The sequence below is a fragment of the Pleurodeles waltl genome, chromosome 8, assembly GCF_031143425.1.
Source record: "Pleurodeles waltl isolate 20211129_DDA chromosome 8, aPleWal1.hap1.20221129, whole genome shotgun sequence".
Lineage (NCBI taxonomy): Eukaryota > Metazoa > Chordata > Amphibia > Caudata > Salamandridae > Pleurodeles > Pleurodeles waltl.
The window spans coordinates 357,700,297-357,724,847 of NC_090447.1; the positions used below are offsets into that span (position 1 = coordinate 357,700,297).

Consider the following 24,551-nt stretch of genomic DNA (forward strand, 5'->3'; position numbering starts at 1 on the left):
GTAGGTGAAGCTACATATATCCAGTGCAGCCTCCCCATATTCAGGCATAGCCTCAAATGCCAGTGCAACCTCCTCACAGGCTTGTCAAGCCTTAAAAAACCCAAGCACTTTCCACATATGCAGGTATTGCCTCACAAGGCCATGTTAGCATGTCAAACTTTAATAAGTAAACTTACAAGGGGACATAAATAGGTCGATGAACCTTTTGACTTGTTTAAGAAGTTCTCACCATAGCTCCAGTACATGAACCAATAATCAATAATTGGTCATCAATAATCATTAGTAATCAATAAAATCAATAATCAATGGAGTCAGTAAATATCACCACCATGACCTCTCAGCCATGAATAACCACACCTTTAGTAAAAGTTTAGTACTCTTATTTCCCTTATATTAACAATACTAAAGTCATGTACATTAATCTCAAAATCAAATGGAACACATATAAGAACAATACTGGTTGTCCAAAGCGGCGGAAGAAATGCAATCTAATCAAAGCTTGAATCACAACACATCCTACGGTTATGGTCCAGATCAATAGCAGAATCAGCTGCAACATGATATATGATACATAGAATTCAGCAAGATAACTCGGCAATCATTTGTCCCTGTATTAGTCAGTTACGTTTGAGTGCCCTCAACTAACGTCAGGTTAACATCAGCATGTTGGGCTTCATGCAAAACAATTTAGAACACAAATAAAAAAAAAAAACATCTAGCTATGGATCTATCAAAACAGCGCAGTTGGTACCTAGAAAGAAAAGGCATAGAAATGCATTAAAGCCACACTGTCATATCTACCTATCCACTGTATGGGTCAGTAAACAGAATCAGTCTTCATCCTCAGGTCATCAGTCAATCAGCAAAGCATCAGGCTCTCAGTCAGAGAGTATGAGCCCAATTACAGAATCTCGAATCTCTCCTCTAAAGTCTCTCCTTCTCCCAAAATCACTCTAGATCTCAAAATCTGAAATCCTTTCCCTCTGTCACGTTGTTATATCAAAGTCACCTAAACTAGCCCCTAATTTCCTTTTGGTCAGTCAATTGTATGTTTATACACTACCTAATAATATTTCTATACCAAATCTATGAATTCTAATATTTCACTCTTCACACAAAGTTGATGGGTTCACTTTACGATGTCCTCATCATCCAGCTTGTCAGTTAACAATTTTGTTGCATCTTCATCTCCAGTCAGTGTCTTCATTGTTCACGTCCTAAGAAAGTACATCTCACACACATTACACACTATTTGTTACATTAGCAGGAACATCATTTCCTGTTAGCCGGTTCTCACGAAAAGCTTTGGTTAAGCACTTTTAACAAGACAATGGACATTTCACAGTTTAGTTCACTCTCAGCATTTTTATTAACCGCTAAGAAATACAGCTTCTACATAAGGCTTGGCAAAACTAGGCCAAGACACTTGCTAAGTTAAGGCCCATAATTAATCAACTAGAGCATACTTCATAACCCTAAATATGACCTATTATTACATTAGTCTAATACATTTTAAATATTTCATAAGTATTAATCGTTAATTAGTGCATATAGTGAACACTGTTGGCCATTCTTCGAGGTCACATTTTAAAACATGTGCATTATTTTTCTCTACGTTATTCATTTTCTAGAAAATTCAATTATTCAAAATACATAAACACTCATTAATAATTTCTAGTTGAGACACCTGCTTCAGCAGCCACACCAGCCTCACAATGAACAGGTTTTGCCTCTAATGCCCGATGGAACACCTTGATGTGCAGATGCAGCATCACATGGCCAATGTAGCCAATGCCCAGCTCAGTCTCATAATGTGCCTAATAGCCTGTAAAGGCCCCTGAAACATCATCACAGTCCTTTTGTGGCTACCCTTCACACATTCTTGGTATGGTCTTCTTACCTCAAGGTGCCTGTGCCCAAAAGGAACCATGTTCTGGGATAAGGTGGAAACTATTATTAGTTGACTGTCTTTTAAAGAGGTATCTGGGAAAAAGCAGCAACTGCCTTCCTGACTCCATCATTAAATTGCCCAGCCAGAAATAGTGCATCACATGACACTGAAACACTGTGCCTGGAAACTGTGAGCTATGTCTCCATCCTTATTGAGCTGTTTTCCCGTTAGGTTTCTAACCCTCTGAAGTTACAGAGGGAAGAACTACCCTTGGTCCCTACCCTACTAAGAGGCTACAAGGGTGAAAATAGTTTGGGGATTTCACAAAAGGTGTGATTTCCTACATCTTATCCTGCTCTTAGTCTGTGAACAGCCTAATAGAAGCTGAGGAGTTAAAAAATTCGGTCAATGGGGGAAATTAAAAACTAAACATGGCTGTTTCAGACCATATTTGATTTCTAGGCCTTCCCTGAATCTTTAAGTGATAGGTCACATATACAGGGTCCAACTGGGACAAAAAATAGGCAGCAAAATAAACGTTGCCCCCATTAGTGGCCCACATTTGCAAATCAGCCCAGTTTTGAACTAGTAAAGGCACTCTCTATGGGTTTTTGCAATGTATGGAAGACAGCATGCATTTGTATTTGCTGCAGGCAATGCTTGGGGTAATATCAGGGAAATCAACAGTAACAACCAGCCCTCTGGTTAAAAAAACAGGCCCACATTCTGCTAAAAAAATGGCCCACACAGTGACCTGTGAGACAAGCCAATCGGGCACTGCCTGATTGCCCTATAGCCCAGTCCGCATATATATGCACTCTAGTCAAATCAGGGATCACTCATGGAGGTTCTTAAATTGCATTAATTTTAAAATCATCTAATTTTACTCTGCTGTGAAAGCTCACTTTTCAAAAATACAATGATACCCTAAACTCATAATGAAACTAGAAGGATTGGGCTTAAATCAAGTGTGTAATTTACCACTCATATAGTAGTTCGTATTGTTAACTGCATTTGTTTCACCCTTTGCCTTGGTATTAATTTCCCTCCTCTTCCTCTTACATGTTTTTTGGTTTTCTTCAGCATTTTGACTTCTGGTTCAAATGTCTTAAGTGCTAAAGGGCGTGATAGGTTGCTTATACCTTGGTGTACGATGAACAAGGGCAAGTGTGTTCTAACCTTCTGTCCATTACACAGCATCCATCTTCAAAGAAGAAGCCCAAGAATCAAACAATTGGGTTATTTAAACAGGTGTGAAGTGTTTCTGTATGTAGCCTCAGAGCCAGGCACCACTTGTTGTATCAGCAGTGTGCTCTACAAATATGATATTCCTTCATTAAGGGGAGGTAGATGTCAGACAATACGACAATATGAGGCCAAATGAGAGATTCAGAATCTGAAATAAATAGCCTATCTGAGTGGGTGAAATCACATTCATGGAACTGACCTATGATGGGCTCTCTATGTAACAGGAGATACTGGAATTGAGCACCTGCGCAGCAGGACCAACACATGCCACAGACTATACAGTAAGCTATCAGATTTTGTCTTTACTTTTTCCCAGTATAGGACAGAACTAGGTGAATAAACCAGTTAGGTTAAATAAAGAGTTGTATATTCTGAAACAGGTTTATCTACCTGGATCAATCTCATAATAATTGTATGCAGAAATATTCTTTGTAAAGTTGTAACAGAATGGGTCACCCTCGTGAACATAATGTGCCTGTAGCCACTTTTTAGGGTTGAGCGCAAAGCTCTGTCCCTGCTGTAATCTCTCTATAGGCTTGTAATCACACCCACCCATGAGTTTGGTTGGTTTGTGGACTTGCCTTTTAAAATTTGCTTGCTGTCATTAGTGGAAGGCATGCATACGTCATGCCTTTTCCGGTGTTTAGCCCTCCTCGAGCGCACCGGACAACTACTGAAAACATACGAGACTCCGTGTTTTCCATATGGTTCCTGGACTACTTTTTTCTATTTATTTACTACGCAGCATGATCTTGCACTAGTCGAGCGCATTGCATCACATCCATCCTGTCACATGGATAATTGTATTTTTGCCGATAATACGTTTGACTGTGACCGAACTTCTGTTTTACTTTTTTTTTTTTTTTTTTATGTGGCAAGAAATGACCAGTTCGGAATTTACATTGCAAATAGCTCTTACTCAAGCAAACAGGAGACCCAATGCATTCCAAATGCTTGTTTTAGTTATGTCAAAGCCCAAAATGGCGTCCCTCAACTTATAGGCAGACCCGGTCACCTCCAAGGGGCCCGACTGAAGTGATTATGGGGTAACTAGTAGGCAATTCCTTTCAAAGATAGTTAAAAGTTCCCAAGTCTCCCCCCACCTCGACTGAGCCTTTCCAGAGATTCGGCTCATGCAGCTAAGGCAGGGATACTCATTGTGAGCCCAACGCCTGACCTTCACCTGTTGCTCCCCGATGAACAGCAGCACTGGCCTACTGTGTACCAGAATTGAGCACTAACAAGAGGACGTATTTAAACAAATGAGCAAGCATTCATCTACCCATTTACTGAATTAAATAGATGGTCTATGCACCACTTTAAGAACACCTTCATGTTTTAAGACACTTCAACAAACATCTAAAAATATAATAAAGCTTATCCAAAGTTCAAAAAAGTGTAACTCTCTAACACATGGAATTGTTTCACCTTAGTTAATATTATTATATCACTGCATTGGAAGAAGTATTTAAACCAGAAATGATAATTTTCAAATATAATTTAGAAACAGTCATGCCTTTGCCCCATCTCTGACCACAATGCCATTATTGAACGAAGAGGTAAGCCAGTCATCATGTGCACCTGCACTGTAGCCCAGGTTGTTATTATACATGGAACAACATTCTAGTCCAACAGTTATTAATCTTTTGTATTATGTGGATGCCCATTGAATCAATAAGAAATCTGGGAACGCCCTCTGAACCATTACTGGAATCTGGACACCACCATTGAGGCATTACTGGAATGCAGGAACCTCGACCTGAGCAATTTATACAATTTAAACCTCAAACTGTAATTTTAATGTGAAGGTTGGAGCTTTTCTAAATGTAGTTTATAATTCTAAAAGAAGAAGCAATATGCTAAACTGCAGCATATCTTTGCGTTTTCTTTGCTTCTAATGTATGATCTATTTTTGTTTGCTCTACAACTGAGGCCGCCAATCATCCATACTACAGTCTGATTGCTATATTGTACTTAAAAAAAAATAGAGCTAAGGATATTAATATAATTTTTAGTCTCCAATTTCAAATTGCTTCTAAATTACATAACTGTTCAAAATGTTCAGTTTTTCAGTTTACATCTTTACTTATGTCTACTTTGTTAAATTGCTGATAATATTTAAATATGTAGACAGTCATGGACCCATTGAGTCTGGGTCTCATACCCCCTGGGATCCACAGCCAACAGGTTAACAACCGCTTTTCAAGTCTATTAAATCAATCACAAGAGACCTCTTTGTACAACACACATCCTGAACTCATGAATTTCAAGGTGCTCTTATACGTGATAATGAAGACAAGCATTTGCAATGCAATGGGTCTCGCATTAGCGAGAGGTAGAGCTGTTGGCACTGTAAATGATATTGACAACATAGCATTTAGGACTTTATAAGTATTTAGCCATGCAGCACATTAAACTTTTATCCGAAATCGACTGTGTTTGTGCATTCCTTCAGACACTTGGCATTAGTCTGTAATGGTCTGAGCAGCCATTAGGAAGCACCACAGTAAAAATAGCATTTGGAAGAAACATGGTCATGTACCCATATTATCAGCCCCTAGAGGGCAAAAGCACATAAAAAAGAATGATAACGCACAATACAGTGTAACCATATAATCAGCACCTTGAGGGCATTGTGTATTACACATTTTCAGGCCTAGGAGGCCTTTTAAATATCATTTATCTGTGGAGTCAGCGGACAAGGGTGCAGTGCTGCAGCTCGTTACTAGATGTCCCTGTAGAGTCAATAGCAGAAGGTGCAGTAACACTGGCTGTGACTAGATGTCCCTGTAGAGTCAACAGCAGAAGGTGCAGTACCACTGGTCGTGGCTAGATGGCCCTGTGGAGAATACTGAGTTAGAATTGCCTTGGGGCATTTATAATCATTCAGCCCTTGGAGAGCATAGTGCATTACACATTTGCAGACCAAGCATGTCTGGCAGAATAATATTACAAACAAGGTCCTTATAACACAAACTCCTCTCAGCTGTAAAAACAAAAGTTCCAGCTTTAAGAGATTTTAAATATACATAGAATGGTGGAAGAGGTTTTGGCCCCCTCTAACCTAGTGTGACCCACAAGATAGCCTGAACAGAAAGAGAATAATGGTTTAAATGTTTTGGTGTTTCCATTGCCCTGGGACCACCACAGGCTGAGTTATGGCCAAAAATGTGTTGTAAAAGGAATGTCTGCAAAGCATTATGAAGTGAATATTGTAGTGTTGGCTCTCCCACTGTGAGGTGAGAGGCACTGTTGAGGATTCAATACCTGGGTGGATGTCATGCTATATAAAGCCACAAAAAATGTACAAAACACACACACATGAAACAACTACATGTATTTGCAGTATTTAAAGTAAGGACGAAGTGAAGGGAAAACGCGGAAAATAAACGATGTGCACTTGAACACGAGTGCTTACTGACTAACAAGAGAGGCCGGAAATAAAAAATAGTCCGCCCAAACAACAGAAAAACTTTGCAAACTCAATTAAACTGTGCTTGGTTGGTGCTCCTCAGCCAAGTACAGGAAGTAACGTATCGGTTGCCAAACCAGTTAGGGGGCAGCAAACAAGAGTGACACTGCCTTCAACCTATGGTATGTGGCAGGCAGCGGCAGGGGGGAGCAAAGTCCTATACTCATTCTAACGGATCTTGCAGACAGCTCATGCACGCTGTGTAGGCTTGACCTAAAAAAAGGATGCCTAGAGTCGTACAATTTGGTCAACTGGGGAAGCTGGGATTTATCACAGATTTTCTGGTTTCACATTGTGCAATTCAGCCACTAGATGGGTATCCATTTCTCGGTCTCATTTTACATCAAAAGTGAATGCTTTATTTTTAATTCTTGGTGCATGTTGTTAGAGTGTGGGGGCCACAGAAGTCAAATAAAGATGTAGCTTGTTTTGGGTTTTAGGATCCTCAAGGACCTTGGCTGAGTTAGAGCTAGGCATATGGCTCGAGCCTTCAATCGCTCTCTCATTTGTATCACATAATGGCAGGTGAGGCAACAATGGCACAGGATGGACATGATCTAACCATTATCAGACAATTTAGGGAAGCAGGTGTATCAAGACTATGATGCAGGGCTCCTTGTTTCAAGGTTAATACTCTTCACGCTACACCACATTTTAGTGAGTGGACTCAGAGACTGGGTGTTCTCTAGCCCTTGAAAACTCAAAAGATTGTTGGATTTCAGTCCTACTTCTTATCACATATTTATAATCAGCATTTAGTTTGGTTTAAGGTCTTCCCATCTCTTACAAAAGTAGCAGAGAAATATGTTCAAAAAGTGATTCCCGATAGCAAACAATTTGTCAGAAGGGGAGGCCAGGATTTATAAAAACATGTCTTTTTGCTCCATAGTTTCCATTTTGCGCATTACACAAAAACTGTGGTCTGAGTGGTTCTGACAGTGAGATTTAGAGACTACTTTCACAAAAGTCATGCCACTGTGTTGTGGAACCTGTTTAGACTTTTAGTGCTGATTTCACAACCGATACATTTTGTTAAAGTAGTAAAGACAGGATTAAACATCATGTCTCCTAGTGCCGTCGCTAAACCTTTCCCTCTCAACTACGTCTAGTGGTGGAGGCTGGGAGTTTGTGTCTGGCCACCTCGTTGAATTGCACAACTTTCAGGGTGACTGTGTCAAAGATTTGATAGCCTGTGATGCGTCACTGAGACTGTTTCTAAGCGCTCCTAATGTATACCAATAACAGTATGACTAAAGGTACAAGGAGATTTTGATGTCTATGATTCTATTTCATTCCAGTTCAATAATCAAGTTACTTTGTACATTTGACTCACCGAAGGCAGTAATAGCAAGTGGAGAAGGTCTACTTCAGGGTGTGGTAGAGTGATAACTAAGATACAGCATAACACAATATTGCCAAATCTCTAACTCGTCTAGAGACTGGGGGCTTGATTTAGAGGGCAGTATGGAATTAAGCCCTCAAAATAACTCCATGACTCACAGTCCACATCATGTATGTGTCGCTCCCCCTACACCAACCTTAAACGACCCCCAGTCCCACACCCACACTCTGCTGGCAACAATACAGCACTCGGTCATATGACAAAACAAACTTTTTAGTCCCTGGAAAAATGTTTGTGAATACCCGTGAGATAAGGAGCGTTAAATTCCTCATGTAAGAGACACAACTGTAGTGTATTTGATAGGATACAATTATTCCTAACAGCTGCCGTGATGGGACACAAAATACCACCACTTGCCAAGTCATTTTGCAGGACAGTGTCCAGTCATTCTTCCGCCTCTAACGAAGGCGACAGATTCCCGTGTCCTCTCCGCAAACAGAAGGGCCCTCCACCTGTGCCCTGAAGCCAAACGTTTCAACTGTCAAGCTCTCGGGCTACAAATCAGAAAGAACAGCTAGGACGGACTGCCTCCACCCAACAAGGCAGCCTGAGATTAGGCAGCGATTATCTAGAGATTAGAGCCAATCCCTCGTTGCCATGCCACCTGGAAAAGAACAAACTCCTTCCGGTTAGAACATTAGAAGCCAAAAAGAATCCCGGCCACTGGCGAACAAGGGAAATATTGCTAACAAGAGAGCAAAACGTTTCTCAAAGGAACATTCGGTAACAGAGCTGGAACAAGAGTAACAGACACAATGGATAACAAAATAAGTAAACACCACAATCCCACTATCCCAGAATACAAAGGAGTTGAAACGAGAAGACCAACCGCAGCTATTGAACCTGTAAAGCAATTTTTAAATGAACATGAAGATTACATAGAATGTGATCGGAAATTACTGGGCATTCAGTAGTATATTGACCACGTGTATACCTGTAACGCACTTGGCGGGTATTGTCCTCCTGCACAAGGGAATCTTTGCGTGACAATCAGAAAATTGCCCCAATGTATGGCATAGACTTGAGCTCGATTTAGGAAGCAGCTTGAAGGAGGTAACTTGGATGTATTGCTTGAAAGCGTGATATACCAAACCCCTATATACTCTACTGCAGCACACCTCGAAACCAAAGTTACCCAGAACTGTGCTTATCAAGCAGTGCTCACATTCAAAGCCATAGAGAGGCCTCTTTAACACCCTGGCCCGCATTGCCTACGGTGTGCATCGTCCCACTCTGAGCCGCGGTGCTGCACCTCTACCGGGGGCACGAGGCGCAGACTAGGACCGTGTGCCCTTTTACGATTAATACCCCGATTCATTTGCAAACGTAAACTCATGCCTGCGTTCAAAACAACAGAGAAGTAAATAGTTTTACGGCTGTTTGAAACCAGCGGTTTGCCTTTCACTTGCAGCTGGAGTCCAGGCTTCAGTTTGAAGGGGTGCACGGATCTCCCACAAGTGGGTGCGGTGTGCTACTGAACAGGTCTTCAGACGGATGAATGGGGGATCCCATGGCCCCTGTACCCCAACCCACCAAAAGCGGTGCCCTCAGTTATGCACAGAGCTCGAGCCACCTTTATTCGGTGCAGTCAGTGCGCCTCGCAACAGCTCCTCTTCAACTGCACCCACATTTGAAATATGGCGCAACCATAAAGGCAAAAGTGTTTTCTGATTTGCATGGTGTCTCGCACAGGCATCTACTGCCCTTTCTATAATAACAGAGTGCCTCTAGGGTCCAAGAGGTGGGTGCAAACTCTTGTTGGAAATCTCTGGCCCTTTTCGTACTACAGCCCCAGAAGGCCTACTTCCTGCTGCTACACACTAGTTGCTAAGGTGATGGTCAACAAAGACCTGAGAGGCTTTTTGGACGGACTGACCCGAATGGGATTTGCTAAGGATGTAGGGCTGATGACGAGTGCACCAGGAGTTGCTAAACAGACATAAGTGTATCCAGCTCCATCGCACCTTGAAAACAGCCTCACCTCCACTGTAGAACGTGAGTGTTTATTCAGCCAAAGAAATAATACTTTAATACAGATGCCAAATGAAATGATGTTTATAAAGTGTCCTAAAGCTGAGGTATAAAGGTGCAATAAAACATCATCATCATCACACAGGAGGGTCACAAAGCAGGAAAGGGTTAGGGGTTTGTGGTTGAAGAGTTTGGAAATGGAGTTCTGCCTCTGTGGCAAAGCAACATCATTCCAGAAGTACGCATTAGAAGCTTGAAGCGTTTTGTCACTCACTGTCTGCTTTTTGTAAGTCCAGCGACGTACCAGACACTGAGCAAACAATAACGCTCTAAAGCTGAGTCTGTATTTACTAAGGAGCAGTGATGAGGAGTAAAGTTGGTGATGTATGGTAATTCTTAGCAATTGCTGGAGAGATCGCTCACTGAGCTGAATGTTTGCCGCTGGAGTCAATCTCACTGACTCAACCTTCAATCTTCCCAAAGGCAGAAGCCCCAAAGCCCACCCAACCCTCCTCCAACACATCTCCACACCTCCACAGGGCCTTCTCAGAGATTAGGCAGATTCAACTAAAGCACAGATACCACTTGTGGCCCGCCTGACCTTCGAATGCTACTTCCTTGTGAACAATGGAGTGCCAAGAGTGGGTAATAGTAACATCTGTTATTTATAATGTTTAGATATGACAGAAGTGTAGTACAAAGTGATGCAAAAAAAAAAAAACGTTATTACTAGTTCTCTGGCTGAAAATTTTAGAATTTTCTGAAGTCCTATATTCAGTTAATATGAGTGGCAATGTACACTGGAGTCTGTAAGACACAATGGGGATGTTACCAAAATATGACCTTCCCCATAACACTTCTCAACTTTGTAAAAAGTAATGCAGAACTGGTAGATTTCTTTGCAGGCCTCCAGATACGTTTAGTTGTGCCTGCTGTCCTGTGCCACAAACACAACTAGACCTCCTTTTATCATTGAGTCCCTGTGTGTTCCCAAGCTTTCTACATGAGGGACAGGTGAACAGAATCTCAATACAGAATGCTCTTCTACCCACAGCATGTATTTGTTTTTTGCCCCTCCAGGACCATTGCCGGTTCAGGACAATTGGCACTACTAAGCCTTCAGCATGGTGAGAGACCAAGCCAATCAAAAGTGGTTAGGATATGTAGAAGTGGGAATAGCTGAACTAAGAGTAATCGCCAACCATTTACACTTCGCATGCTGTATCTTCTTCCAGATCAGGGGATCTGGAATAATAAAGGGCAACTGGCCATCCTCAGCACACTGACCCTGTGTCACTGGGGAAAACAAGCAAGAAACAGGTAATTGAACTGCACAAACGAGGATAAAATGGAGCTGCAGTCAACCACAATATGGGTGTGCTGATATCACTGGAGTAAAGTGAAAATAGAATGAGCAAATAGGCATGTTTTCCATGCATTGAATCAGCACTCAAGGTAATATATCAGCCCCCTGTGCACTGACTCTTTTTGGCCACGTATTGTTGGAAAGAGGGGAATCTCTGCTTTTCAATGGCATCTTTGCCAGTGTATCTATGCTTGGGGTTGCCATAGGAGAGTGATCCCTCAGTAGGAATCCACCCATTATGCACCAGGGACAGAGGGAGAAGACCCTTAGACAAGGGCTTGTGCTCGCCCAGCTAGTGTTGGCTGTCTTATGTTTACGGCGGAGGGGCACAATATTAATAATAAAAAACAGAAGACAAAAAAAAAAGGTAATTTCCTTGAGACGTCTTCCTCGTGGCGTCCACTTGCTCCTGGAAGCTTCAATGCACGGGTCCAGGAAACGCCACTAGCCAGTTCTGACGTTGCTTTCATGCTGGTAAGCAGCATAAAAGCAGCTTCAGGATTGGTGGGAGCGGGCTTTCTCAGCTCTCACCAGAGCTCTGGAGGCATGTGCTCTCTCTAACCCAGCTTTCTTAAGACAGCTGGGTTAGAGATGCTTAAGTGCGCATGTCTGGTTTGCCGTCGCAAGACGGTCAGCCAAAGGGATATGCGCACTTTAAACAAGTGCACAGCTCCCTGCTGCCACATGGCAGCTTTTACCCCGCTGCATCCTGACTCTTGATTTAAGACAAGGCACTGAAAAATAAACAAAGTTTATTACCATTTTATTTTCCATTACGGGGGCATTTTTTGGGCAGGATGACGCTCCTCCGCTCCAATGGAGAGGCCGCCCCTGCCCCCAACACCCCCGCTTAGATATCTCAGTCTTTCTGCCCCCGTCCTGGTGGTTGATGGGGGAAGTTACCATGATCTGTCCCTCTGGGAGATGGAAGGGGGCGCAAAAAGAACACTAGACACCACAGGCAATTTTCAAGATAAATATATAGGGGTGGGGGCTGCCAACCATGGGCATGACCATGTCCCAACCACCCCCCCCCCAATAAAAACTACAGTGACAGTCGTTTTGCCCCCTGAGGGAAGATGGAGGTGATTACCCCCAATCTGCCCCCCTTCCTCTCCTCCATGGGGGGGGGGGGTGAGGGGAAGGCCACTAAACATCAGGGATTTTTTGTTAAAAAACAATATAACAGTGGAGACTACCCACCATGGGCATGGCGATGCCCCCACCCCAGCAAGAAGAAAGTATTTCTGCCCCTCCTCCCCAGGGCTAGAGAGCCCACTAGACATCAAGTTCTATAATCAAAATAAATATAGGGTTTGGGGCTGGCCCCAACCCCACAAAAATATGGTGACAATGTTCATGTTTTCCCTAGAGGACAGATGGTGGTGACTAGCCCACTAGACACCAGGGAGTTTTTTTTGTTGTTTAAATATAGGTATGGGGCTGCCTGCCGTGGGCATGGGTGGGCATTCCCCACCCAACAAGAAAAGTCTTTCTGCTTAATAGGAGGGGTTCAGATGGGAGTAACTACCCCTAATCTACCCCATTGGGGGGGGGGGGCAAGAAAGCCCACTTGACCGTGACAGGAACTATCAAAACTCAGCCAATGGGAGTCCCCACGCAAGGGCTCCCATTTACCTCGGTTTGATTAATTCCTGTGGCAGACACTAGCCCCACCCACACAAGTGGGGTATTGTTTTTATTGCCACAAGTAGGGTAACATTGTTGGTAGGATTTTTGTGCAATCCTGCAGATTCCCAAAGTTTCCATCACAGAAATGTAAGGAAAACATGTGATTTCAGGCATAGTTTTAGGTTTGCAGAGCATAGTGGGTAAGTAAACCACATGGAATCCATACATGCTACCCTAATCTGGAATCCCCTGGTGATCTATTTTTCAAAAATGTCTGTGGTATGTACGTTTGCATGGATGGCACAACAGCATGACCCCCAACTACCACAGCTACCCCGGTAGCTTTTATCTCAATGTAACGCTTTAGGGCTTTTTTTTGAGTCATGGTCTTGTGGTCCACCCACACAAGAGCGGTAGGAAATATGTGGCTCCCGACAGAATACAGGACTTTCTGTCACAGAAATGTGATGAAAAATGTGTGTTTGTTTTACTAAAGTTTGCCGTTTGCAAGGGCTTCTGGATAGAATTACCTAGTGAGAACCACGCAAATCACCCCACCCTGGATTTATCCAGATGTCTAGTGTTAAAAAATTTGCACATTTGCAAAGATTCTCTAGGTGGTGGCTGAGCGAGGGCCGGAAACCCACAGCTACCTGCTTTGTATAGAAAGGGTCTATTTTGAGTAATTAAAATGTGATCTATCCGTGTTTTATTTTGGCCTATTTCCTGTTGCAGGCTGTAGGCCTACGCACACAAGTGAGGTACCATTTTTATTGAGAGAGCTGGGGGATGGCTGGGTAGAAGGAAATCTGTGATGCCTAGCAGATTACAGACCTTTCCATCACAGAAATGTGAGAAAAATGCATTTTGTAGTCAAAGTTTGCAAGGTTATCTGGTTAAAAAACCTGGTGAGAGCCACGCAAGTCACCCCACCCTGGATTCCCTGTGTGTTTAGATTTCGAAAATTGGTAAGTTTGCTAGGTTTCCCGAGATTCTAGCTGAGCTGCGGGGCCAAAATCCAAGGGTACACACTTTGCAAAAAAAGGGTAAGTTTTGAGTGGAAAAACATGTGTCCATGTTGTGTTTTGGGCCATTTCCTGTCACGGGCACTAGGCCTACCTATACGATTGAGATACTATTTTTATTGGGAAACTTGGGGGGATACTGGTTGGAAGAAAGTGTGTGGCTCCCCACAGATTCCAGAACTTTCCATTACATCAATGCGAGGAAAATGTGTTTTTTTTATCAAAATATGAGGTTTGCAAGTGGTTCTGGGAAAAACAACCCTGGTGAAAGCCATGCAAGCCATCCCACCATGGATTCCCCCAACTGTATAGTTTTCAATAATGCTTAACTTTGCTCTTTTCCCTATGTGTTAGCTGAGCTACGGCCCAAAATCCCAGCTACCCATGCTGCAAAAAAGGATCAGTTTTGAGTGGAAAAATGGGTTGTAGCGATGTTGCATTTGGGACAGTTTCCTGTCATGGACACTAAGCCTGTCCACACAATTGAGATACCATTTTTATATGGAGACTGGGAAGAATGATGGGTGGAAAAAATCCATTTTGAGTGGGAAAATGTTATGTATCCATGTTGTGCTTTGGGTCATATGCTATTGCAGGGACTAGACCTACCCAAACAAGTGAAGTACCATTTTTACCAGGAGAATTGGGGGAGTGCTGTGTGGCTCCTTGCAGATTCCAGAACTTTCCATAACAGAAATGTGAGGAAAATGTGTTTTTTTTTAATCAAAGTTTGAGGCTTGTAAAGGGATCTGGGTTTTAAAAAAATGTGTAAGTTTGCAAGGTTACAAGGTTGCAAGGTTTGCTAAGTGCTGACTGAGCTAGGATGTAAAATCCACAGCTATCCACTCTTCAAAAAAGGGTCAGTTGTCAGTGGAAAACTGCAGTGCATACTTGTTGTGTTTGGCCCATTTCCTGTCAGGGGCACTAGGCCCACCCACACAAGTGAGGTACCATTTTTACTGCCAGACACATGGGACCATAGAATAGTAGAACATTTGTTACTACCAATTGGATTTTGCTACATTCATGCCGTCTAAATGTAAGCCAGTGTGTAAGAAGGAAGACATTTTGAAAAATACCCTCTAAATAATATGCTAGTACGGGTATCCACAAATTCAGAGATGTACAAATAACCACTGCTCCTAAACTCAATTTATTGTGCCCATTTCAGAAATACATAGATTTCCTTGATGCCCATTTTTCACTCTACATATTTCACCATATGAAGTGGCCTATATGCGGTACACAATGAAAAACCATTGTACGATGCAGCACAGTCGTTGACTCTGGTACCTTGGGCTCTTGAGGAACCTACAAACGCGATATATCCCTGCAACCAGAGGTGTCTTGCAGACGTAATGGTATACTGCTTTTGTAAATTGCCCAATGTGGGAAAAGGTAACAGACTAAAAAGTCGCCACAAATGGCCATTTTTTCCTACTCGTTTTCAATATTTATTTCAACAGTTACTTTATTTGGTAAAACCTTGAGGGATCTACACTTGTGACACCTTGCAGAATTCTGAATTGCGTATACTTATCAGAAATCTACAGCTTTCCTAATCACCAGAGGTGTCACACTGGTTTGCACCACAAACTGGAAGTAGGTTCAGAGCACCCCAAAAAAAAGGGAAAAATGAACGGCTTCTTTGAGGAATGACAAATCTGTGGTAAAACATTAAGGGCCAAATGTACATGGCCCTAGTTCTTCAGCGCCACCCTAGTGTCATTTTTTCAACACTAATGTGGCATTAAGGAGACCATTCTCCTTCGCCATATATACAAAGTGATGCAACGTTATGCCTGCGCCAGGCATAATGTATTAAAGGGGGGCGTTCCCCCGCAGGGAGTCCCTTAAAAATGGCACAGTGAAATTTACAACATTTCACTCTGCCATTTTTAGCCTAATTTTTAATGTCCGCTCAGAGCAGGCATTAACATGACACTCCCATTACTTTCAATGAACCTCCCTTTGCTTCGCATGATTAGTGCCACAATTTATGGCACTAATCCTGCAAAGTATCACAATAGCACCATAAATTACGGTGCTATTGTCCTAATGTGCGCCAAGGAGCATCATATTGTAAATACACAGCAAACTGTTCATTTATGCCATGTTTAGGGGAAAAAGACACTTTTATCCAGAGCATTTTTTAATCTATTTTTCCCAAAAAAAACTCACAATTGAGTTATGTTTGCCTATTTTCTCAGTCCTCTCCTGGGAAATTTACAAACCCTGGGTACCATTAGAATCCCCAGGATGTTGGAAGAAAAGGATGAACACTTTGCATGGATACCTTACGTGGAAAAATGGTAATGGAACCCTAAGCGTAAACTACCCCAAATAGCCAAAAAAGGGCTCGGCAGTGTTAAGACCTGCTTTGTGCTTAATAGAGATCACAATAAATAAATAAAAAACATGGCGGCAGTCTGAGAAGTAGGTGAAGTGTTATTTAATATCTACAAAACAGTATTTGAATTTGAACAAACTGTCAAAATGTACCATAAAACCCACCTGGATCCAACAAATGTTAGAAGTCATTCCTCATGTAATTATCACCCTACAGCATCTCCGGATCAAAACACAGACCAGATAGAAACGACCCTCGCTCTTGATACTGTTGGATCATGGAACTGTTTCTGAATACGGTGCGTATGAATGTGGTATTCGTGTATTTTCAACCTAGCCAAAAGGCACTATAGTCCTGTACATGGTCAAAGACAAGCTTAAAGTCGGCGAGTAACCCAACGGAAAGCTGGGATGCGGAATGTTACTGTGTTTAAGATGAGAGTCTTTCCTAAACTAGAGCAGCGTTGGGTGGGTCGTAATGAGTACTGGATGTTGTTTCAGATCCTGGGTGCATAGATCTGAAAGGCTTCCTGTCTTGTTTTTTTTTTTCACTTTAACAGCTCTTCCTCTGCAGTCAGATGCTGTCCTGGCTGCAGGAGTGTGGAAATTGTGTGCTTGCCTGCAAGATAAGTAGGGGTGATGGACATGGTGGCTTTGTAAATTTTGCAGCTGGTTTTGAAAATGGTGTGGGCCAGTCAGGGGAGCAAATGGAGTACCATCAGGGTGGGGGTGATGTGGTCATATTTCTTCAGGCTCTGGATGAGGCGTGCCACTGTGGAGTCAGTAAGAGCATGGAGTTGGGAATTAGCACCATCCAGATGTGAGACTACAAGGGCTTGAACAGCAGTTCCATTTGTTTCTGAGTCAAGCCTCTCAGACACAAGCCTCGCCCTCTGCTGCACATTTCTTTAGCACATACCCGCCCATAAAAAAATTACCAAGTTTACACTTTCATTCAGGTCATCTTGCTGAAAGGCAGTTTAAATTAAAATAATTACTTGCCAGATTTAGGACTTAGGTCTGTAGAATAAAAGATGAGAAGACGCTCTTTACGCTACAGAAATTCCTATGCGGGTCTTAAGCGACAACAGGTGCGTTCGCCGGCTCGGTGGCACTGCTTTTAATCAACTCCAGAAGGATGAAATGCTGAGATATCCTTCTCTGGCTAAAACCTGTGACATGAAGGATACATTTCGATATCGAAGGATACATTTTCGTCTGAGCGGTGGAAGGGTTTTTTTTTTCTTTAGAAATTGAAATAAGAGTTCTGATCAGCAGAGATTTGTATTTAACTTGCGCATACTGGTGACGAGGCAGCAGGATGGGAAGTTGCCTAACAAATTCCTTTAGGTAAGGGGGAAAAGTAAGAAGAATCAGTTACAGTGAAGCTGGGGTGGTAGTCAAACAAGTTTGGTAGCCCTTTGAGGTACTGCACAGCAATGTTGCGGCACAAGTTCCGCCCGCTTACGCGGCACGTAAGGCATCCTCCACAATAGGCGCTAGATCAAAGAGCCCTTTTGTTCATCGGCTCCAATAGACAGCCTCAACTGTTATGGAAAGTGCTCCGAGGGCATTCTTCTGAGCTGCCTTCCAATTACCCAGCGGCATTATACCTAGTCATCTTCCCGATGAGCTGGGCCCAATGAGAATCTAAGAGCTACGATGGTGCCCTAGGTGACAAAAGGTTCATGACCTATAGGGGTAAAGGTGGATGGAGAGCTTATAGGGGAGGAGTCAACGAGTCGATGCTCTACTGGGAGCCCGATGCATGCTGCTATGTCGCATTGTTTCAAACGAAAAGACAAGGTGGGGCAACAGAGTAAAAACGTTTTTTACTGCCTGGACAGGGGACCCTTCTTTTAAGAAAACCCATTCAACTTTAGCCTCAATGTACAAATTTTGTTTTTACTACATGGAATTCGAATACTGCACTAGTAGGTGTTAAAATAAAAACAGGGTCGGGCTGGTCTATAGGGCAACCAAGCAGTGCCCGATGGGCTGGTCTGCCACATCAGTGTGTGGGCCAGTTTTTTTGTTAGCAACTGTGTGCCGCTTTCTACAATATTTTCCTGATATTAACACTTGTTTTCTATTAACTTTGCTACTGGGGGTCACTTTTATTTTGGTGCCCTGTGCCAGTCCAACACAGGTGATAGATAACACAACCCAACATAAGTAGGTTATCGATTTCGGAAAGTGAAATTCTGAATAGCACTACCGCGGTTCGAAACTCAAAAAAGGGGAAGAGAGCTCGGTGGGTTGTGAACCTGCCTGGGGTGTGGGGGAGGGGGGCTGTATATAGGCTGCGGGGTACAGGTTTGTACGCCAGGGTGACCTCTTACATATAAACCTGATAACAGTGAGCTTTATACAGCGCTTCTTCTCTCGAGTCTTAAAGAACCCATTACACTTTCAACGAGAGGCTAAATCTATTTAACTAAACTATTTGAATTAGAAAAGTCAATCCAGTTTGTAGCACAGCATCTAAACGTTTAATATCAGTATACCCATGACCGATGACAATTACAGGAGTTCTAGACAGACAAACCACTTCACTGCTGCTCGGTTAACCACTCTTTCCCCATTGATTACCTTGTATTGCATTGCCCTTAAAATGCTAAAAGTGAACGTGCATTGAAATCAAGTCTCATATGAAAATTGAGTACAGATGGTCACAGCAGACACCCCATGCTCAACTTTGTTTTTTTATGGCGCTGAGACTTTTCACCTACCCGTAAAAATATAGGCCCGTATTTATACTTTTTTAGCGCCGCATTTGCGCCATATTTTGATGCAAAAGGGCGCAAACTTTGACGCAAATGCGGCGCTAAAAAGAATAAATACGGGGTCATAATCGCTGCAACAGGCGCATCGACCTCCTGAGCTGCTTTGCAAGGATATAAACCAACCCAATTTACAGAGATTTTCGCATCACATTTTTGCACGCGCTTTGATAACGGGAACCGGGAATAGCATGAGAAGTCAATATGTATAATAGCAGGTGCATTAGCCCCATGAATATCCTTTCTAGGGATGGAATATCCACTATCCTGGTTACGCAAACACTTAGCAGCGCAAACTTCGCTGCTTCCTTACCTTACACAGATTTGGACTCGGATATCGTCCTTCAGACAGAATTTATATGAAATATTAACCCACTGAGCTACATTACCGCATACTTTATTAGTGAGTCACGCTCAAGACACTTGATGACTCACTGGGTAGTTTACGGTAAGCTTCTTCTCGACCGTGATGCATTCATGCCACCGCTTAGCCCGCGTACTTGCTGAGTTGCAATCCGCCACATTAAATTAACACATTGAGGTCTGTTCTTCGGAAGCACACACATTTCACTATAATCTTGCACAAACTCGGTTAACCTGGAGTTAAATTTCACTAAATTAAAAAAAAACTGCGGTATTATTATGTGATGGAGGTAAAAAGCACCTAACAGGCAAAAACAATCTCGAATTACACTTAATACACCAAATTTTCACACAAAAAATGCATAAAAATTGAATTAAAAAAGTTTTTATTAATAAAAAAAAACAACCTTAAAATGTGCGTTTTCAGAAAGGACCATCGTCATTTTTCTAGACCAAACCCAGTAGAACTCTCGGATGGTCCCTTAAAGAGAAATACATTCAAATATTTACTGCAACATCAGTATGGTCACAGGCTTCATTCAATGCAGCCTCCCACACAGTAGTCCACGCCGCATTTACTTCTCGATGACAGAAAACGTATCAGCACAGCCTTATATACAGAAGTGTTTTCATCTTTGGAAAAAAACTAGTACCGAATAAAAATACATCTGTGAGCCCTTCAGCCACAAAATAAATCGCAGCCTGGGCATGCAAGCGGAGTGGGGTGGTCAGAGCGCTGTGACCCATACGGTTCGTTACAAAATTAGTGCAAAACAGGAAAAGTGATGCAATATTCACTCGCATTGCTGTTGCCACCACGCCCAAGCCTTCCCTGACTGTATTTTATATTCCCTAATATTGTACTTCCCAGTGCACACAACGGGCGGCGCTGCAAGAGGCATTGCCTCCGCCAAGAAAGTTACAAATTAAAATGAAATTGTGGTTGCATGTTCCAGGGACCCCCCCTACAATCGGCACACACAAAGCGGTGAGCCTTACTGCGGCAGAAACAGGCTGGGTGTAGTCGGAGCATCAAACTGCACGGGCTGGAATACGATATAACGAGGCCAACTGGCTTCAAATTAAGGGAGATTAATCATTTGCACCCCCAGTAAACGTGTTATCTGGCTAATTGTGATCACGCGGGTGAAACTTCATTAAAGGTCATAGAGAAAGGTTAACTCAAACAAGATACGCGAGAGCGTGCAGGGATTTCTAAGGGGTAAATGTATACAAAATGCCAATAGATACCTAAAACCAGTCCGTACCCCCAAACTTTAAGTATAAACCACACTGGGATGTTTTCGAGCCCTTCGTGTACTTGAAGTATCTTCCGGGGGGGGGGGGGGGGGTCAAAAGGTTAAAGGATGCCCGTTTAAATTTAGAACAATTAGTGCCTCACACATAATGCCCACTTAAGTTCTGGTCATTTCTATGCATAAACAAGCAAGGGCTATTATTTTTGCCACGTCAGCTCCACGAGTTAATAAATGCCACCTTTCTTTATTTAACAAGTACAGCGTTCATTCTCCAGTCACCATTCACTCTGCCATCCACCCTAAAGAAAATACAAAAAAGAAAAGAAAAAAAAAAATCAGTACAAAACAGTAACGTCCCCAAAATATATATATATATTTATAACAAAAAATAAAATAAGTCGGGGGGGCAGTTCTCTCAGTCTTTGCTGTGATGGAGGTGGGGAATGGGACCTCAGTGTGCCCAGCTGGCGAAGCCCCCGATCTCCTCTTTGTAGCGGTTGGTGAGGACGTGGGCCTTGCGTGTGAGCTTGGCCAACACGGTGTGCAGGCCGCAGAGGTGGAAGTGGAACTGCTGCTGGAGGTCCTCCTCTTCCTCTGCCTCCGGCTGGTCCTCAGGCCGCCCGCCCTCCACCCCGGGGCCGTTGACGGCCAGCTTGTCCTTTTTGAGCCGGTCCTCGCCCTGCAACACCCCCCACTCGATGTCGTTGCGGATGGACTTGAGGAGCACGTAGTAGCTGTGCATGTCCCGGCGCGGGGCGGTGAAGTAGCGGGCTGCCGTGTGGTGATGCTGCACGGTGTCTTTGCCGCCGTCCTCCTCCTCGCTGTCCAGGGGCACGTCCCGCAGCAGGCTGGGCACCATCACCGTCTGGTCCATGTTATTCACGGCGCCGATGAACCGGTTCATGGCGTTGAACAGGGAGTGCTTCTGGTTGTACGAGTCCGAAATTTGCATCATGTTTGCGGGGGTTCTTTAAGGGTGCTGCTTCCGTGCCGGGCTCTGTCGCGTGCCGGCCCTGCCCCCCCAATCCTTTGTGTGTCTAGGAGGTTAGAGTCAGAGATGCTTTCCAGGCTGCTGCTTCGCAGGTCTCTGGTAATGCTGATATTGAGATGCCCAGTCTGTCCTTCGCCTGCGCCTGTGGTAAAGACAGCACGCCGGTCCTCTGAACAATACAGCGCCTGGAGGCCCGGAACCGCCAATCAACTCACAAGACGCCTTGTGTGGCTGCTCCGTTGCCTGTCGGATGCCCTCGGGAGACCTTGCAGGAAGAAGCAGGTTGTACTGATAAACACAGCTACTTCCTCGGGGAGCTCTGAGGGTCGCCGGGGTACTGCACCTCCTCAACAGCCGCACCACCCAGTCTTCCGGTGACTAAGGCTTCCTCGCACTGCAGTCTCACCTTCCCCGGCGTGGTGGCCTGGAACAGGCAGGATGGACGAGGGCGGTGTGTCCGGATATTAAAACCAGGCCCTTTCTTAAGTGGCTCTTTTAGCTCAAGACCGGCCGGCTCAACCGCTTTCAGTCAGGTGGAGTATATATATGCAGCATTCAGGAGACAGTGCGACGGCCCCCTCCCTTCCAGCGCCAGCCCCTTGCTGCAGAGGAGCAGTGCAGGCAGGCTGCAATGACCGCGAGTAACACCGGCTGCCCCGCCCGGCTCCTCCCCTCGCCTCAGCGCGGCGGTCCAGTGAGCAGGGCCGCCGTGGGAGGGGCTCCTTACATCATGCACCTCCCCCACAAAGACCCATCACCAGGCAGGAAACAGCTTGCCGTGGAAACCCTGACTGTGAGGGAGGCAGCTTCTGCTGTCACCGCGGCTAAAAATGTGCTCGCGCAGTCCCCATTATATGCTATATAGGGCATCTGAGCTAGCGAGGATAGTGTAAGCGGCCATACTTATCTCGCTGTGCTAAAATGCAGTGCGAAAATGCTTCACTCTAATGGTGTCCAGTGCTTTCAATGGAAATAAAGAAGGGCAGGTACCCTCTATGTAGAGTACATGTTTGCTCCTTAGAAGTGCCGGTACTCATCCAGTGTAATGCATCGCCATAGTACTGAGAAGTGCCGGTACTCCCACCTTCAAATTGAAGAAGTACGGGTACTCAGTACCGGATAGCACCTGTCCATTTAAAGCACTGATGGTGTCCCTATGCACACTACACTGCAATTGAAAGTATGCCACTATGGTACTACAGCATGACTGTGCAATAGTACAAGTCAGTCAGTATGGACTCTAACATTGAGTAAAACCCTGCAGTATTATTTAACCTCAGGTGCTTCTATAACGCAGGGCGACACAATGCACTGCTTAACGCATTGTGAAAATATGTACGGAAATATCTATAGTGTGACTGCTTCACTATTGTATAATGCGCTGCTGCACCACAGTATGATGTGTACCACTGCCACAGTGTGACAGCATACACGGTTATATTCTAGTGTGAGCGTTTGTACCTTTATGTAACTCAGTGCACCACTAAATGTTGTGATAACATGCACTGGAATAGAATCATGCAACTGAATATTATCATACCATATTGAGGATTGCTGTATCGCCATGTGATAGTATACACTACTAGGTTACGCTATTGCAAGTGACACTGTATTAAGCACTCACTCATTTTAGCACATTTTCTAATGAGAGAACTCACTCCAAGTTTGAGGCACTGATTTATTGGTCAACAGGTAAGAAGAGAATTGCTTACCGTCATGGTCCAAATTGATCGACTGCTCCCGAAAAAAAACAAAAAAACACACTGTCGTTTGCCCTTCTAATTGGCCGGTTTGTCAAACTCTGACCTACATAGCTTGCAGCTGCAGCCCACGCTCAGGGAGTTGGTCCATCTAAACTTTCTCAATAAAACAACCAATGCTCACAAGTAATACCTTAAAGTAAGTTCGATGAAGTAATTAATTCTTCTCAAAGCTATTCCTGTGTGGAAAGGAATACACTATCCATGACATCACACGTGCCCTCACAAGTTCATGACATCACTGTCTGGTTGGCGGCTTCAGAAACGTATTATCAGTACCACTTGAGGCTGATGTCCGTGTTCGCTGGGCAAAGTGATACCACAGCGTAGAGTCTTCTTGGACGGATCCGTGAAACGGAGACGTCACTATACATAGTTTCGCACTGAATATATTTATACACGGGTGTATAACTTTGTATAAAGTAGGTTATAAGCGCTATGTAGATTTCAGCCTGTTGGAAGTGTTCCCCTTACACGAGGAGTGTTATTAGTCTTTTACGCAAAAACTCAGCTGACAAGCCTTGCATGGTTAACATGCAATTGAACATACATATCCAGAATAAAACAGCGAACTAGATCACTGTTTAAATCTGGCCTAAGAAACCTAAAGATTTCCAAATAAAGTGTTGCCGCACCTTACATATCTTCAAATAATGAGTCACTGTGTTGTGCAACTGTTTCAATACAATCGGTTTTCCAGAATAGATAAGAACTGCCCTGCGCTGGCAGGAGCATCATACATTTATTTATTTTGCACACTCAAAAAGACAGCTGCGTCCTGCAATCATTTCCGAAACTGTAGTTCTCTGCACAATGGGCGGAAGGAAAGTACTCCCCGTTCCACTCGCTCACACAAAGTTGCAGCATTTGATTTGAACAATGCTCAACATACCCAGCCAGAAAAAAAACACTGGAAACAGCAAGGCCCAGCCTTAAGAGGGGGGTACCTTGGGTGGAACGAATTTCAGCAAACCACCGGAAAATATACAAAAAAGCTCTTGCAACTAGTGTGTATCGCGCACAGGAAGATCGTACAAAA

At 43.6% G+C, this 24,551-nt stretch overlaps 1 protein-coding gene and 1 long non-coding RNA gene across 2 annotated transcripts in view; both read right to left on the reverse strand.

Annotated features, from left to right (window-relative positions):
* Positions 1 to 24,551, reverse strand: part of LOC138249099 (uncharacterized) — a 97,002-nt gene that overhangs the window by 66,726 nt on the left and 5,725 nt on the right. The window lies entirely within an intron of this gene.
* Positions 19,872 to 22,382, reverse strand: MID1IP1 (MID1 interacting protein 1). Its single transcript, XM_069204231.1, has one exon. The coding sequence runs from the start codon at positions 21,714 to 21,716 to the stop codon at positions 21,213 to 21,215; it is 504 nt and encodes a 167-aa protein (XP_069060332.1). The 5' UTR covers positions 21,717 to 22,382; the 3' UTR covers positions 19,872 to 21,212.

Excerpts from the sequence above, each read along its gene's own strand:
- MID1IP1 (XM_069204231.1), bottom strand. The coding sequence starts at position 21,716 with ATGATGCAAATTTCGGACTCGTACAACCAGAAGCACTCCCTGTTCAAC.